Source organism: Scleropages formosus, chromosome 22, assembly GCF_900964775.1.
Source record: "Scleropages formosus chromosome 22, fSclFor1.1, whole genome shotgun sequence".
NCBI classification, from domain to species: Eukaryota; Metazoa; Chordata; class Actinopteri; order Osteoglossiformes; family Osteoglossidae; genus Scleropages; species Scleropages formosus.
The window spans coordinates 15,856,014-15,874,232 of record NC_041827.1 but is presented as its reverse complement, the minus strand read 5'-3'; the positions used below and the strand labels follow the sequence as shown (position 1 = coordinate 15,874,232).

At 41.5% G+C, this 18,219-nt stretch overlaps 2 protein-coding genes across 5 annotated transcripts in view; one reads left to right on the top strand and one right to left on the bottom strand.

Annotated features, from left to right (window-relative positions):
• Window positions 1-2,774, bottom strand: part of kif5ab (kinesin family member 5A, b) — a 29,313-nt gene extending 26,539 nt beyond the window's left edge. For both annotated transcript variants that reach the window (XM_018742316.2, XM_018742318.2), the window contains exon 1: window positions 2,044-2,774. In XM_018742316.2, coding sequence (XP_018597832.1) covers window positions 2,044-2,172 — 129 coding nt within the window. In that variant the 5' untranslated portion in view covers window positions 2,173-2,774. The remainder of the gene's footprint in view (window positions 1-2,043) is intronic.
• Window positions 2,775-4,874: 2,100 nt separating this feature from the next.
• Window positions 4,875-17,875, top strand: dctn2 (dynactin 2 (p50)). 3 transcript variants are annotated; one of them, XM_018742219.1, is made up of 15 exons: window positions 4,875-5,153; window positions 6,624-6,692; window positions 10,162-10,167; window positions 13,329-13,425; window positions 13,553-13,614; window positions 14,390-14,488; window positions 15,136-15,296; window positions 15,386-15,536; window positions 15,612-15,677; window positions 15,766-15,804; window positions 15,913-15,990; window positions 16,206-16,277; window positions 16,415-16,517; window positions 16,602-16,693; window positions 17,065-17,875. In XM_018742219.1, the coding sequence occupies exons 1-15, from the start codon at window positions 5,118-5,120 to the stop codon at window positions 17,149-17,151; spliced, it is 1,218 nt and encodes a 405-aa protein (XP_018597735.1). In that variant the 5' UTR covers window positions 4,875-5,117; the 3' UTR covers window positions 17,152-17,875. The 3 variants fall into 3 exon arrangements, with proteins under 3 accessions (XP_018597735.1, XP_018597734.1, XP_018597736.1); XM_018742218.1 differs by lacking the exon at window positions 10,162-10,167 and adding an exon at window positions 9,372-9,380; XM_018742220.1 differs by lacking the exon at window positions 10,162-10,167.
• The last annotated feature ends 344 nt before the right edge of the window (window positions 17,876-18,219 follow it).

The following is an 18,219-nucleotide window of genomic DNA, read 5'->3' as shown; positions in this document are numbered from 1 at the left end:
TACAATCCAACAGGGAATTCATACAAAGGGGATAAACAATGGGATTCATGTTCTCATATACAAAATATAAATATATTAATAGCTTTCTGCTATTAATGCTAGCAGAAGCAAGAAAAAGTGTAGTACTTTGGTGATAGCACCAGGTAATATTATTGATGTATTGTTCTAATTATAAATTTTGCTTTCAAGGTGACCCTATTGTGCATGATCGCCTGCTTTTGAGATTTAAAGGATGAACACATGAGACCTCTGCCCTGTCCTGATCTATCAGTGCCGAGATGGCAGAGCTCCAGTCAGGCTGTTAGGACAATCTCAGACAAGGGAACAACAGACGGTAATGTTTAAGAATTACTGGTTTTATATCACGCACCGAGTGACCTCACAGTCTGTTTTGATCATGATTTCTGCTATATTACTGCCCACAAGTGTTCTGTTTACGTGATAACAAACCAAGCACTAAAGCTCTTTCTACTGCCGGCCTGTACAATGCAGGGCACAATTTACAGGTTGCCTTGTGAGCTGCAGTGTTATTATATACCCAGAATTCTCATATAAAATCAAACACTGGAAATTAATATTTATGGCAGGAATCCAGTTATATTGCATTGTGTTTGCAGTAAGAAATGAGAGCATAGTATGTGATTTGATGCTGACATCATCAGCATTATCTGTGTAAAAGGCTATGGCATCTTATGCATGTGCATGAACGTCTATTGGATTATACTTAATGTGTGTGTGTGTGTGTGTGTGTGTGTGTGTGTGTGTGTGTGTGTGCATGTGTGTTGCTGTACAGGTCGGTGTGTGGCCTTCCATCTTTACTCACCATCTCTTTTTAGATTGCTGCAGGACCAAGTAACCTATAAAAATTAACCACTTTGTTTCAGTAACTACCAAACCTTTGCTAATATGCTTTGTATGTGAAAGCTTTTTTGAATGTATGTGAAAATTTTGGATGAAGGTGATCAGGAATAGTCTATTCTGAGTTTTGTGCACCTACTTGTGCGATGAACATCGGTGAGTATACTGGAAAGAAACAAAGTTTACTTAAGAATCACATGTCTGCAACTATGTCTCTCTTCCTCCTAATTTAATAGACAAATTGTATTTCTCTGAAATGTACGTCGCTTTGCAGAAAAGTGTCTGCTAAATTAATAAATGTAAATGTAAAGCTGATGTTATGACATTTCGAGAAAATGAGATTTCATTTCAACCACACACGGAAACTAACAGGCATGTAGCAGTATACTGATTTTTTTTGCAATGCTCACACACCACATAGTGAAGCTGGAACCATCATAAGGGTGAAACTCCCATTTAGAAATATATATTTGGTTAATCTAAAATAATCTAAAATAATAATGAAATATAGAAGGCCTAGTACAGAAACAAAATAACAAACCCCATGAGAAAGCCAAATTCATATTATGAGACTATGATATTATGAGCAATACTGCTGCGTGTGTGTGTGTGTGTGTGTGTGTGTGTGTGTGTGTGTGTGTGTGTGTGTGTGTGTGTGTGTTGGGGGGTGGGGGAGGGGGGGGGGGGGTGCTTGGATTTCCCAGCACGGTGACGAAGCGCTATTCGATCAGCTCTTTTCAAATGATCGATGACTGAGAAACACATCCAGGCCCAGCCGCCAGGGTGGAGACCATCATAACAACACATTCATTGTCTGTCTTTTGGGGCAAAATCATCGCTTTTCGCAGAAAACGTTTCTCTAAACGTGACCGGAGACTGTTGTTGACATTTAGACGCATCTCTGACCCGCGCGCGCTATCACATAACATAAACACACAAAAAAAAAAAAAAAACAATACAATGCAATGCATAATTAATATGGTATTAAGTTAGTGACGACATAGCATATTATTATTATTGTTAATATAATAATAATTATTATTATTATTATGGATGTATGACATTTCTATGTAGACAACAAAATTATTGCTGTGAATTACGGTAATATATAAATAATATAACAAGAAGAAAAACGCGGTAATAGTGTAACTCTGGAAAGGAAAGGTGAGGAAGAAGCGAACGTACCCCAATGATCACAGTGTCGTCTCCTTGAAATTTGGGGAGGAATTTGTCCCCGCGGACGACTTCGGCCTGATTCAGAGGACGAAAGCGACACAACACCTTGATGTTGCACTCTGCGGTAGCATCGGCCATTGCGGGGGCTCGTGTCGTGTGTCGTCTCTCCTCTTCCAGCAGCTGCTCCTCTGGTGGAGAAAATTCGCGGATGCTTTGCAGCTTTTGACTGCGACGAAAGGCTCGAAACGATTAAGCGAGGAGGTGGTGCAGGCAGGGTTTGTCCTTGCAGCGCTACACAAGTGACTGTTTTTTTGTTCTACTAAAGAGGATGAGCGAACGATGTATCGATGTTGCCGCCGCGTAACAGCTCCGGTTCGCTGCAGAGAACCAGTGCAAACAGTTTCACTGGTCGAATGCAGCTCGGGGTACAACGTTATATATATATATATATATAAGAGCAGAAAAAATATTCTGTCGCTCTCCTCTAATTAGATAAAGATAAATAACAGCACAAACTTATGGTAAAAGATCATATTAGGTTAAACTGCATTTAAATTTTGCTGGATCTTCTCTGTTCTCCTTGACATTGGCTTTGCGGCTGCAGCTGGAATAACGATGTAACTGAGGTGGCTTCTGTTTTTTGTTGTCGGCGTTACGATGTCCAGCTGAAGGTGAGAGGAAGCGAACGGAGACCGCGGGCTCGCTGATTTTCTCGAGACGCGGGGCGTGGTCTCTGCGCGCGCTGCCGCTCGGCCCCTTTAACTGGGGAGGCTCGCTCGCATCAGCACCACTCAATGACGTGGTACTGAGACCACCGCGGCTGATCCCAGATCAGTGTGCATGCTTCGCACGTAGTGGGTCAACACTGCGGATTGCGGAAGAGGGGACCTGATCTCAAATCAGTTTTCGGAGACAGAATGGGAAGCTGATGTGAGTTAGACAACATGGTGGAGGGGTCGGGGGATATGGGAGTTAGTTTTTATTCGAATGCTAAGCACGCAGTTCCCCTGCAACTTGTCGGGATTCTTTTGTTTTTTTTTTTGTTCCTGATTTATTTTTGCATAATTGAACGGAACCGCGTGATTTTAGAGAGAGGTGAAGAGTAAGCAGGTCGAGGAATTATTTGAATCATGCTTCGAGAAGAATATTATTTATTATTAATATTATTATAAAAATGTGGATTTTAGGGTTCCTGAGCACGTAGCTGTTGAAAATCAAAAATGATATGAAGAGATTAAATAAATTATTTAATTCTGAGTTTAAATAATCAGGAGATAACTCGGCTCGCAAAGATGTATTGTCTTATTGCAGAACACATCTTAACTGGTATAAATAAACTGTATTAAAGGACTGGGCCTTCATTATTTAAAGCATTCAGGTTGCTTCAGAAAATACATCTGAAATGTATTCAATGGGTTGTCAAATTTATTTTTAAATTCACATCACTTTTTTATGTGATTAATATGACAACCGAGGATTTCACAATTTTTAATTTTGTGAAAATATGCAGTATTGACAAAGAAATAGTCACCATCATATCCATATATCACCACGAAATTACACACATGTATTTGAATTTTTAACATACTTTTATGCATTAATTTATTAACAAAGCATTTCATTTATTGACTGGTCTGTGTTTTGCTTGACATTTTATCTAGATAGGAAGATTTCTTTTAATAAAATAATAATTATAATAATAATAATAACTTCATAAGAGAAAGAAAGAATGTTTGTCTGACATGATTGTTACATGTTTACTTGAAATTCTTTAAAATATTTTAATATTAATGATGTACATTTTTGTCAGAGTATGCAGGGTTGTCTGCTGTTTACTGGAAGATGTATACTAAATGTATAGTGCTACTGTGTACAATGTATACTAATATGTAACGTAAATGTTTATATGTATCACAAAAAAAAAACTAGGAATTAGGAACCAGTGATATTCAGGTAAAGTTTTATGCAGCTGCTTGTGTGATGAACATTGGTGCATATGGTGAAGGAAATAAACTAACTGTACTTAAGAATCACACATCTGCAGCTATGTCTCGTTCTCCTAAGGTAAGGCACAAACTGTATTTTCTATGAGATGTACATCACTTTGGAGAAAAACATCTGCTAAATGAATAAAGGTAAATGTAAATATACTGCAGTCTGTTTATGCTTGAAGCAATTCTATCCATTATTTGTGTCAAGTGTGGCATTTTTCTCTTTAACCCCAGTCCCTATCAACAGCCAAAATATTCCTACTCTTCTGATTATTACTTAGCCTTGTAACATTTTTCTCCTACATTTATTCATGCAGTTGATACTTTTCATCAAGGCATCTTACAATGATTTATACATTCATACAGCAGAGTATTTTTTTTCTTTACTGGAGCAATTTAGGATAAGTACTTTGCTTACGGGTACAACAGCAGGAGGTCATATTTGAACTTTCTCTGAGTCTCTGACTGCTCTAAGCAAGTACACTGATTATGGATGTTATATAGCCACATTCTAGAATTCATCTCTATTATGGATTTTATTATGGTCCTTTTGCACTTGATCTGGGGTATCAAGGTTGTTGTTTTGTAGTTGTTAGTAAACGCATTATTATTATTATTATTATTATTATTGTTGTTGTTGTTGTTTCTACAAGGACAACTGTGGCACAGTAGGCGACAGTGATTACGTAGTTATTGAAATATTTTTTAAATTACCACTTTATCTGATACACTCGCAGTTAATTTACCAAGTATGAAACTACAAGTGGCAGGATCCTCCAGTACAAGTCTTACATCATGGTCTGACTACCCACACCTCGTAATCTCGTGAGACATGCGGATTAACGCGAGATTACGCGCCGTTTGTCCTATTGAGCGCTAGATTTATCAAAACCGTTGGAAAATAACTTGATTTTGCGCCTTGGAGCGCTAGACTGCAAAATTAGACGGTAGCCAACGCGAAATTGTCCATTGTCAGTGCAGTTTATTTGAGTCCTAGGTCAGCAGTCACTGTAGTCGCAGAAGTGTCCACGTCTTCTTCCGCGCTCCGTCCGTCCGTGTCACGTCTCGTCTGCAGCAGCAGTGTCCACAACAATGGCGGATCCCAAATACGCCAACTTGCCCGGCATAGTAAGTGCAATGAAGTCTGAAGCTTGTCACTTGTCGATTTTTGTTAAGGTGTTTACCCAGTGGAATACGTTTATAGCGAGTGTTTGTAACGCTGTAAAAAGAGCTGCGTTGTCTTGCTCTGTCTGTCGCCCCTGCCTGCCTCAGTGAGTTGGCTGGTTCGATCGTTGTCCCGACCTAGTGGTGGTAGGCGAAACGCGCCCGCGCGAATACCAGCAGGAGGAGACGGCGAAGGCCGGTGGGAACTTCATTTACCCCCGTTATTATTGGGCGCAACACGCTAGAATAGTTCTTTCCTGAGCACGCATCGGGTTCGAGCGCGATATGTATTTAGCGCCTCGTAGCTAGCTGCGTGGCATCACACAGGAGCTACGGTGACTGTACCGGAGAGCGGCCACGGACAGTGAGTCAGTGGGCGCGACAGACACAGAGTCAGTGGCAGATCGCCGCGCGTTCGGCCGGGGTCGGTACAGTGACAGTCGGACACTTCACTTGTCGACCTGGTAGTTGCGATCTTGCGGGGGCTACGGGCTGCTGACTCTTATCAGGGGCATCTCGATCTCCAATTGATTCATGATTAACTCGTCAGATGTGCGCTTTTCACAGTAGATTCCAGGCAGGTCATGTGAGTCCTGCTGTTCACTGCGGTCCAGTCGGTGTGGCTCCGTGTCGAGAACCCGGAGGCCCTCCGGTCCTTTCGACCTTCTGGTGGTGGTGTTGTTGTTGTTGTTGTTGGTTTGGGTGCGCAAGAGGCGCTTCGAAGAGGTTTGAACCGCCTTTCGAGGTCGCAGCGCTCGGGCCGCGGTTCTCAGGGCGTTGGCCGCTCCGCACTGTGTGGGACCCGCCCTGGCCGGGCCGCCGCTCCATCTGCGCTGCCGTCACGGTCATCTGAGGCCTTACGCTGCTTTTTTTTTGGCTTCACATTGAGAGAATGATGTGTAATTTGCCAGGTTTGTTCTCATCTTTAGCTGCAAGAAGCGCCTGTCCGGAGCTGGGACAGGATAAACACACTGGCTGGAGGGGACAGCAGTCCAACGGGGGGGGCGGGCGATAACACACGCGTTCACTTCCATACAGATTGCAGTGTGACTGCATTAATCCTTTAGTTCATCTTTATTCATTTAGCTGGCACTTTTCTTCAAAGCAACTTATTTATACAGCTGGGTAATTTTACAGTAAGTACCTTGCTCCCAGGGTATTATAGCTGGAGGTGAGATTCGAAACCTGCGACCTAAGTTGGGGTCCAAAAACAGCCCCTCTAACCACTAGGGTACCAGCTGTCCTGTTAGTTGATGACGTTATAATTTATGGCTAAAAATGGACTTGATCTGCACAGGTGTGTGTGTTTGACAGTGGACTGAGAATGTAAGTTGTGTAATTAGTGTAACTAAACTTCACTTTTTAAAAGGCTTTCAATGAGGGTGTTTTGTGTTAACCATCCACCCCACCCCACCCCACCCCACCCCCCCCCAGGCCTTCAATGAACCGGATGTTTACGAGACGAGTGACCTTCCGGAGGATGACCAAGCGCAGTTTGAGTCGGTAAGTGAGAGGCGGAGGAGGTTTCCATGCCAGAGCCATTGCACTGTGGTCCAACGCGGTGCCTTTCCACTCATGCGTTTTCAGTGAATGTTTCGGACATAATTGAGCAGCTTCTCAGCAGACCCAAGCGGTCGTGTTAGAACTGTTTTTATCAACCTTGTGGAAATATGTTCTTGAATGGCAGAGGAAAAGCTCATTTTGCTCTTAAAAAATTGTGAAATATTTTGTCCTTACCTTGGACAAAGGGGTCCGCTTAATAAAGAAAAAGAACCTGAACTACATCGTGGAACACTATTTTTAGAACAATGTATAATAGATAAAATGGGTTTTTGCAAACTGATATATTAAAATTGGTAAATAGTAATATTCTTTGTAAATAATCTTTAAAAATGGCAAACAAAGGCATCAGCGTGTTCATGTTCATCACTTTTACAGCAATTAGGATGCTCAAAAGTACATATACTGGTTCTTGTGACCTCAGGTTTCCTTTCTTTTCAGGTTTTTGAGCATTGGGCACTGAGAATATAATTACGATGTTATAAGATATCATTATGCTATTCATCAGTTCAGAATAGATTCTTCCTAATGACTTTTACGAGAAATTTGTGTAATGCTGCTTTTTTTAGATTGATCATTACCTCAGAATCCATATTTTGATGCTGTCTTATGTGTTTACATTTGGCTCTTGTGTTTTCCCCTTTATGTTTTAATCTAATAGATTTAATGTTATTAACACTAAAGGTAAATAAACATTCAAAAAAATAATCATTTTGGACATGAATACTATGCTTGCTTACTTTGTTTCTATTACTTCATGTTCATATATGGCAATTATCTGAGCATTGTTTTATATACATAAAGTAAAACCATTTAGTACAAATGTCTTTTGAGCAAAGGTAATCCTCATAAAAATAAAGGTAGGCTCAGTTTTACTCCGTGCTGAGAACTTTACCAGCATATGGACTCAAATTCCTCTAAGTGCTCAGACTGCGGGTGGTTCTTTCACAGAGATGAAGGGATCGAGTCTCAGTCACATTTTCTGGTGGTGGAGTCATATGACTGGAATCCTTCTGCTACTTCAGAATGGTCTCCTTATATATGTAATTATGATAAAAATGTAGCCGTAACTCTCCTGTTAAAGTGATTTTTTTTATTAAATGCCTACTGAAATATCAGATGTGTTCTTCGTGTTAGAAGTGTTCTCTGTCAAGGTGAATAATTGGTCAGTTGTGTCTAGTGCTTCTTTGCTGTCAGAATTATATCACATTTCAGTTGAGCATCAAGCAGGTGACTGATAACCAGATGTTGAAATGTGTTTTCTGTTTTGTGAATAACAGAGGGAGAGTTTGTGTGAGGGCAACGTGTGTAAAGTGAAGCACCTTGTGTGTCACATTTCTGTACATCAAATCACTTGTTGAACTTCTGTTGAGCAGGTCATCAGAGACAAGGAAAATACCCCCCCTCCCCCCCATTGTGTTGGTGCCCAAGTACTGGTATAAGGTGCAGAAGAACTGCTCTGGGGAAGCTATAGCTCTTATTTCATATTAGCTACTTCTCATGGTTTTCTGTGCAGGGTTACTGGAAATCTTTGCTCTCTCCGTGAGACACAGTACAGGTGCACTGCCGTCTTGGCAAGGAAGGGCAAACCATTTCACACAGTCCACATACATTAGTTTTATCTGGGGAATATCTATGGGCTGATGCCTTTGTTTCGGACCTTTAAGTGTAAACACTAAGAAATATGGAATGCTTTTTGAACGGAGCTTGTTGTTGAGCCCCTCCTTGTCCCTTGCTTGTTGTGCTTTTGGTCTTCCATTCATATTTCTGTTTGAGGTGATGCTGCAGGGCTGGCGGGTTCAGTGTCTTTCACTTTGCGTTCATGTGGGCAGGACTGTGGGGGAGATGTTTCACTTTACCATCCATATTTGAAGAACATCTTGTGATGTTTTGGCACTGCTCTCTAAATCTTAAGAAACCAATTCCTTTCCGTGATACCTTTTCCAATTCTAAAGATGGTAAGAAGTTACTGGCAACATCTTAGCTTTTATGTTCCCAGCAGAAAAAGTATCTTTATGGATGCACAATCATATTTAATCACCACAGAAATTAGATCACATTTTGCAAGCTGTGAGGATTTGACACTTATATTTTTATTTAATTGTCCTATGCTTTGTCTGAATTTCGTTTTTGTCCTTTGTGGCAAGTCAAATGTAGTATTTATGACAAATATGAAATTATCAGTGACTTTAAGACTAAGTGTAATTAAACTGAGTCAGTAACACGTTAACAAATAATCCCGTCACAATAGATATACATTTAAAAACATTGACCTGACATCTATGTTCAGCACAATAGGTGTGTGTTTTAGGTTATTTCGGATATTGTTGTACCACACGTTAATGCTGTGTACCGGGACTGACTCCTGATGAGCACTTATTCCTCCTCTCCCTTTTGTTGGGGTGTATCCTTGCTGATCCCTGTTGCAATGTATTGTTGAAGCACTGAACCCACGTCCCCCTCAGATCACAGCAGCATGTTCCTAAGATGCAGTGTTTGTTGTGTATATTGTGCTGACTGACACGCACTAAACCTAATAGCATTTTCCCTCCCGTGTCTCACCCCCTGCTCCCTTTCTCCACCCTTGTTTTGGCTCTTTCCCCACCCCACCCGGGATGCTAGTTTGTGCAAGTAAGAGCTCTTTTTTTTTAAATGCTACAAAAAAGTACATGCATGGGTTGTAATTTTTGATACTCAAATCAGATTGAATTGATCGTTTACATGGTGTTTTGTCATCTAGTGTTATCCTAGCATTATGAACTTGAATCCTCTGCTTGGATGTGCTAGCAATGATTTTTGTTTCCCCCCCCCCCACCTCTCTATTGTAACGTTCATTTATGTTTCCAGCCATGATTCCATTAATTCTGCCGGAGCTGATTAGTGTCTGATTTGCTAATGAGTATATCATATAATAGAAGATCAGACCCTAATTAATAAGGCTTGCACCCTTCATTCTGTCTCATGTAGAGTAGAAATACACTACATATGAAAAGTTAGTTAAGCCCTTGTCAGAGAAATGGCAGTGGAGGTTTGTGTGTGTGTGGTTTTTAATTTTATTTATTATAAATAGTTTTGTAACCTCCATTAACAGCTAACACTAGCTCTGTGTTCCACCTGCATTAACTCTGCCCTCTACTGGTGATGTAACCGCACTGCAATGAAATGTCTGGGGCCTGTATGAAAATGAATGGTGTTCAAAAGAGCTGCTAAAACATTGGTGAGGTGTCAGAAAGAAGGGAGATGGCAAGAAATGACTTAATCGTAGACCGGTCTTGGGTCGTACTGGGAATACTGTCCCTATCTCCTCTCTACTGGCCACTCCTGTTGTGCATGGCATGTCAATAACCACATTAATCTGTCTCTCTTTTCTCTCTCTGCATTCTGTATCTCTAATTTTCTTTGGGAACCCAAGGAGCTGGTAAGAGCATACCTGACTCCCCCTGTTAACATAGATCTTAAACTTTGTTTCTGTGCACTTGTGTGTCTGTTTGTGTTAATGGAAAATGAGCACTACACCTTCACTTTGTGTGTAAATCAAAGGCAAGGGAAGCGATTCTGCCTAATTGCACAGCTGTCTGAGCTATAAGCATTGATATTATGACCCCCACTAGTTAATTGTGGAGAGAGAAAGTGACAACTAATAGACCAACACTCTTTTCATAACATTTTCTCTAAACATTTAATGTAAAAAAGTTACAACAGTAATTTTGTGCAGCTGCACCTTTAATCCTAAATCTTTGCTTGTGGTCCTCACAGTTCATCACACCTTTTTGGGCTCAGAGGTCTTATTTGCCCAGCACTGATTGGGAAATTTAACAGAATATATTGCACAAGCATGTAAAGCATTTGCTTTTCAGTCCCGTTAAACCAAATTACTTTCATTAAGAGGATACTTAGCCGGGTTAAGAAAATAAGAGATATTTTGAAAGTAATAATTTGCTCCAGTGAAATGTATCCATTCTGGAACGATTTCTTGTTTCTCCCTCAGTCGTCCACATTACAGTAACTGATTGCTTTGTCCACACTAACTGTGTACCTTGGCCAACAGTGCTTTTGCTGGGCTAAACTTATTCTGCTATTCTGTTTAGGCTGGTTAACCACACGTTTACTTGGGAATTAGCGGGTCTGCGGAACACTCATTCAGTTTTCCAGATTTCACACTACAGCTCTTGAGTAGGCATTTAGTGGGTCAAACAGTTTCATTCTGCAAGTAAAGGTAAGGTAAATAGTTTTTCTTGGCAGCTTCTGAGCAATCATCTCATGTTTTGAATTTAATTGAATATTGCAGCAATCCTATACTGTTCAAATATGCAAGCTTATTTCCTGCTCAAGACATATGTATAGATGCCGTAACATTTGTCTTTTGCTTCAACTGTCATGATTTCTTCTATAAATCCCTAGTTGAGAACAATTGCTTACAATAGATGAATGGGGTAGTTCAAGCCAAATGAGAGTAGCGCTGACTTGACTGGTAATTTCACTGAAGTAACAAGTTGTCATCTTGTTTTGCTTCATGTTTAATTAGTTTTTTTTTCCTTTATATCTGTCCTCCCATTCATTGTTTTGCCCTCTGCCTCACTGACCTCATACCACCCTAGCACCTCTCCTACTATCCTCAGTGCTGAAAAGCCCAACAGCGCTATTCAGACAGCTCTGCAGTAGGGGGCAGTGTTCATCTTGCATTTCTCCTTGAGTGAATGGAACTCAACTGACCTCATAGAAATAGTCTATTTACCAAGCAAAAAGGCAATAGTACTATATCTAAATCCTGTTAACCTGGCTCTACTTTATGAGAGTGATTGTGGAGTAGGAAATTTTTTTTCTGTAGTGGTTAATTCCTCCAAACTGGGGTCATCATGACATAGTGATCCCATGCTAATGATTGCATGCATTTAGTCTTGAAATGATCTGGGTGGTTGTGTGCAAATTTGAAGTCTTTATGCATGCTGTGTTTCCTGTTGTTACTGGGAATTCTGTTGTGTACTGAATGCACTTCAGCATGCATAAGTGTAGAAAGGAATAGGATGACAGTGGTCATTCCTTGACCTCAGTCAGCTGATCTGACTGACCAGCTGGGGGACACAACATGCATGCAGAAATTTGGCAGAAATCTCTGAATCACAAATTCCACATTCTGTACTAGATCCACCTTGGTTTGTTCCATCCCAGAGATGTTTTTCAATAAAATAGCAGGAAGGGGGGGGAGAAAAAGAGTCAATGTTACATACAGTTGTGAGGGAAAAGTTTATGAACCCTTTTCAATTATTTGGATTTCTGTATGAATGGCTCCTAAAATGTGATCTGATCTTTATGTAAGTCACAAAGTTAGTCTTTTTTACCACACAAAATTTTACATGGCTTAAATGGTTAAGGTTATCGGAAAAAGTATGCGACCCTCAGGATAATGGCTTCTTGAAAAGAGAGTAATTGGAGTCTGGTATTCCAGTCAGTTAGTTTGAGTTTTGCCTTGAGGTATTGTGAAGAATACAATTCTGCTGAAGGGCAATATGACCCGACAAAGATTTGAAGCTACTAAGACTGGAAACGGTTACAAAAGGATTTGTAAAGGCTTGCTTTGGTCCAGTCAGGCAGGTAGTTTACAAATTGAAGAAATTCTGCACTACTACAACTCTGCCTAGGAGTGGCCATCCTACAAATGTTTGTAAGGACATTCTGTGATGCATCTTAGCTGTGAATGGTGGGGGGAGTATAATGTTGTGGGGCAGCATTGCTGCCACAGGGCCTACGTGACTTGCAATGACTGAGGGACTAATGAACCTCAAATTATATCGGGAAATTCAATAGCACAGTGTCAGGGCGTCTGTCAGTGGAGTCGGACTCATGAGTTGAGTCATGCAGCATGACTGATCCAACACCAAACAGAAAACATCTGTATTTTACAATGACCAAGAGTCCTGACCTTGATCCTATTGAAAGGCTGAAGTAGACCCTTTAAAGCAAGAAATCCCAAAAATATACATGAACTGAAACAGTTTTATATAGAGTAGTGGGTCAAAATACCAGCAAGCCACCATGCAAGTTTGGGCAGCAGCTGCAGAAAGCTTTTAATTGAGATTATTTCTATTAAAGGTGGTTCTACCAGTTAGTAAATATAAGCGTCCACACATTTTTTTTCTATCTGTGACCTTGGTTGTTCAGTAAAGATATTGCAATGTGTTTGTGTTGTTTTATAAGTCTTCCTCTTATTATGGCTTAGATGAATTTCAGATCACATTTTATGAGTAATTCATGTAGATATAGTTCTAAAGGGCTCACAAGCTTTTTCCTCCCTCTAAAACTGTATGTGTGCAAATTTGGTATAGTTTATAAGTCTAGAATATCTTTTATAAGGTCTATTAAGGCTTAACATTGTATATTGTATGGTTTTGGAATTAAATTTAACAATAAACAATTATAGCTGACCAAAAAGAACACATCTCAGGAGAATATACACACCAGTGCTATGGAATAATCTATGGTGGCTCTAAGTGCTGTGTCAAGTGTGTGTGCATGTGTTTTGTGGGCCTTGCCCTATGACACTTGTGGATGTCTCTCTCTCTCTGTGTCCCTGTTTCACAGGAGGAGCTGTGCAGTGACAGCGTGGAGCGCATCGTGGTCAATCCCAATGCAGCCTATGACAAGTTTAAGGACAAGCGTGTCAGCACAAAGGGCTTGGGTCAGTATCTCTGTTGCTTTTTGTGCGTTGTGATGGGAGGACTGTGCGTTGGTGTTTGGCGTGTACCAATGAAGACAAAGCTTCTCAAGTATTTTTCATTCTTGCTCTGTCTATCTCAATGTCTCAGACTTCTCAGATCGCATCAGCAAAAGCAGGAGGGTTGGCTATGAGTCTGGGGACTATGAGATAGTAAGTACCTACAGCTCTGCTGTTTTCTCTTGAAATGATCTGTTAATTAGTGTAAAAGTTGAGAATCCTTTTTCCAGTTTTGCTGTTTTCTGACTCGTCATCAGCTTTGTTGGACATGGGAAATGTCCACATGTCCATTAGATGAGGGTTAGTATTGTGCACATGGAAATGTACCTTTAAGTGCAGAATTACATTAAAAATGGAATTTCATGGTTTTAATAAAGTCTGCTGTGTTTTCCTGTTTTGCTCATTTCCTGTCTCATAGGGCACCAGAGGTTTGAGAATACATGCATTATGGAAATGCTGCATATACTATATATAGACATGGTTCACAGAAAACATACAGTATAACATGAGCACCTTTTTTGGTCATATTGAATAATCGTTGATGATCATTCAGGTCTTGGATTCACTTAACCCCTTTTTAGTCTCGCATCTACTCTGTACTTACCCTTTAAATGTTTAAACCATTGTACAGTTGAGGTTTTGTAGTAGATCATTTACTTGTTAATATGATTTTTCCCTCCATTTTGAACAATGGTTTAGTTCTTTAAATGTGCTCCTTCAAAACTGAGTTTATTTTATTTTCTGGATCATCACCTGTGGAATACAGCCCTCTGACTTAGCCACATCTTTGAAATAACACATTTGTGTGTTTTTTGTTCATTTATATATTTTTTTTTAATGGAATGTTTTTAATCATCCCTGTGAAAGAGCCGCTGTGACGGTCTAAAGGTGATGTGGCCATTTGCCGCCCCTTTTGTCTGTCTCTTAGCTGGCGGTTGGATGTGGGGTGAAGGAGACCCCTCAGCAAAAGTACCAGCGTTTGGTGAATGAGATTCAGGAACTCACTCAGGAGGTGGATAACATCCAGGTTAGTATCTGCATTCCTCTGGGCCTGTCTGTCTCTGTTTTTACTATACATTTACTCATTTAGCAGATGCTTTTCTCCAAAGTGATGTACGTCTTGTAAAAAATACAAGTGCATTAAATACATATTGAGATATTTACTATACAGGACCCACAAAAAAAATGACAAAGGAGCCACTTAAAGCTAAATCATAATTTTAGCGTCCATGGCAAAAAAAATATAGTTCTGGCAGAATTTCACATTTTGCACTTTGTGTTTTCCTTTGTCACCTACAGTACAATCCTGCCTAGATAGCATGAAAATCAGTCACATACCTCATTATCTCTTATGAGTGTTACAATAGAAATTAAACTGGTAAACATTTTAGAACATAACCTTTGGCAGATTATTCAATGTCCAACATAAATAAGTATATAGGTAATTTGTTACCCTTAATGTCATGGTGTTATTTTTCTTGTCATTGATGTCATTGTTTGTGTTAAGATCATGTAGTGATATACATATTTTCCAAGAAAAGTAGTTCTAGAATCAAGTCACTCACTGGGTTGTAACCTCAGGTCCAGCACCTGTGAGCTGGTAGGCAGAGGAACACGGAGTAGAGAAATGAGGATGGACTGTCACTCTGACTGACAGCACTGCTCTGTCCCCAGGCGACGACTCGCGAGAGCAGTGCCGAGGAGAGGCTCACCCCAGTGCTGCTGGCCCAGCAGGCCGCTCAGCTCAAGCAGCAGCTTGTCTCTGCGCACCTGGACTCTCTGCTGGGCCCCCAGGCCCACATCAACCTGGCTGACCCTGATGGAGCCCTGGCCAAGTGAGGGAGGGGATGGTTGGGAAGGAGGGAGGCCTGGCGAGCACGAGAAAGCACCAGCGACTTATTGTCCTCCGTGTGTCCCTCGCTAGGCGCCTGCTCACCCAGCTGGAGGTGGCGCGGGGCAGCCGGGGGAGTGCGGGGAGTGACAGCAAATCTGGGGGGGCCAAAGCCCCGGACGGGGTGGTCCTGTACGAGCTGCACAGTCGGCCTGAGCAGGAGCGATTTGTCGACTCGGCCAAGGTGACAGTCAGATGGGGCTGGGGGGGGGGAGTATGGACAACGGCGAGATGTCTCACACGGGTTTCTCCCACTTAGATTGCCGAATTAGAGAAGCGTCTGTCAGAGCTGGAGACGGCAATGGGGAGTGGCTCTGACAAACAGGTATGCGAGACTCCAGCACTGCATGCGCAACGTGGCACACCTGGGATAGAGACCACTTTTACCATTTATGCCGTGTCCTCTCTTCCAGAGTCCTCTGACTGCTAGAGTGCAGGGAGGCAGTCTGATGGTGAGTCTCTGCCCTCTTGGTCAGTGTAAACCGTGAGCACCTCCCAGATGGCAGACCTTCCTTTGGATGTTGGTCTATTGTGTGTGACCTCCTGTTTTGTTTGCTCAGGAAACCCTGGAGCTGCTGGAAGCGAGGGTCAGCGCCCTAGACTCAGCTACGCTGGACCAGGTGGAGGCCAGGTTGCAGGTACCAGCTGCTGCGCGCGAACAAGGCTGTAGCTTGTGTTTAACTTGACCTCCAGAAGGTGGACCTCAGTACAAGTGCTTTGCAGCATTAACAAAGGAGTGGAACGCTGAATGTGGACATGGCGTGACGTGTTGGTGATTGTCCGATGACGGGCTGCTTCACCTCGTCCCACTCCTGTCTGAACGGAGTCCGAACTCCTCTTCCGTGTCTTTCAGAGCGTCTTGGGTAAGATGAACGAGATTGCAAAGCACAAGACTGCCATTGAGGACGCTGAGACAAAGAACAAGGTTGGTACTGCCTTCATTATGCGGGCCACCTGCTCTTGAGTGCAGAAATCAAATACATTAATGTAAATTTGATAATTGTATGCATTGTTGTATCACTAGACAGCTGTATTTTTTTTTTTCCCCCCCTTATTTCCCAGGTGTCCCAGCTTTATGATGTCATCCAGAAATGGGACGCCATGGCAACCTCTCTGCCCCAGGTGGTGCAGCGACTGGTAGCTGTAAAGGAGCTGCATGAGCAAGGTACTCCACTGATTCTCATTGCAGTCCTCCTTCAGTGCCTCCAACTGAAGCCTGAGGGCTGATTTGGTCTCTTGTCCCCCTTAGCTATGCAGTTTGGCCAGCTGCTCACTCATCTGGACACAACTCAGCAAATGATCAACAACTCCCTGAAGGACAACAGCTCACTGCTCACGCAGGTAGGGTTTCTTTCCTGTGCTGTCTTCTCATAACCTAGAAGACAATGTCACTTTCTGTTGCTTTGCGCTAGCAGTTTTTCTGTTACGTACTGCATGTATTCCAGGCTGTGGAGTGCCAGTCAAAAGTTTGAGCGCGCCTGGCCAATCTTGTTCCGGATTAACTGGACAGGAGTGAAAACATAGCAGCTCACAAGTGCCTTACACGTGTGGGGACTGCTGCAGAAGCTCTGGGAAGATATGGTGGCTCATTTTCAATGTTAACCAAATGCTTTGAGGACAAAACAGCTCAAACTTTTGACTGGTACTATATCTATACCCATTAGAGTAAATGGAACTGAATTGTCCCTCAACTACTGTGGTGTGGCTTTTAGGTGCAGCATACCATGAAGGAGAATCTCCAGGCAATTGAGGAGAATTTTGCAGCTCTGGACCAGCGGATGAAGAAAGTGGCAAAATAAATGTCTCTTTACAAGTAGCGATGGAAAGTGGAGGGGGAACATGAGCGTGTGCAGCTGTTCTCTCCCATCTCTGCCCCTCTCTCCACCGCTGCCTTTTTCCAAACGGTTGGGGAAAAGATTTTAAGAGCGACCAAATGCTCCCATAGTACAATATCCAATCGCCTGCTCTTGAGTTTGCTTCCCTTGTCTCAGGTTGCAGCTTGTAAAGCCAGTGAATCTGCCTCTTGCTCCCTTACAGGCCAACACTGCCTGAGGGATGAAATAAATAGAACGACAAACACTGCAGATGTTGTTCAATCCACATTTTAGCTATATTTAGATTTGGACCCCCTTGTCTATTAGAGTTGGTTTGTTCGAATTTACTTTGGGTTCACACTTGGATCAGCTGAAGTTTCATTAATATTGCACTTGAGTCATGTTTTTCTATGGAAGATGAATCACATTTCAAAAAAATCCTATTTAAAGTTGTCATCTTAAGTGTCAAAACCTGGTCTTCATAATTAGATGGGGTGTCTGTGTTAGGGCACATCTTGAAAGGATGCTTGTATATATTGCCTGTGTACCTTATATTTTCATGCTCATTTGCTTGTGATTGTCCCTGTATAATAATCAACACTGACCACCACAGGCCAAGCTGAGCTCTGCTTTGTCATGGCCTACAATGGACTCTACTGTACTTTGGACTGTGGTGTTGGAAACTATTAAAGATGCTAGAACCATTAAACATGCTTTCAGTGCATTTGTTCTTAAAAACAAGCAGCAAGGCTTATCTGTTGGTAATCATTTTAATCTGTTAAATAAAAAATTAACTCCCATATAAAAACAAAGCTACAGTTCATTTTTTTTTTTAAAAGTATCTGTACAAAACAAAAGCAACCATGAATATGAAAAGGATGTTGGGTTGAAAACTTTTTCTAAAAAGTACAAAATAAAATACTAAAACTGTACATATATACAAAATCCAATAGTAAAAATTGCATAATCTGCTTCATTATAACTTTTCATTATTTAAATACAATAAGTAACGGGTGCCTATATTGAATAAGAACTGGCAGTCAGTCGTACGAA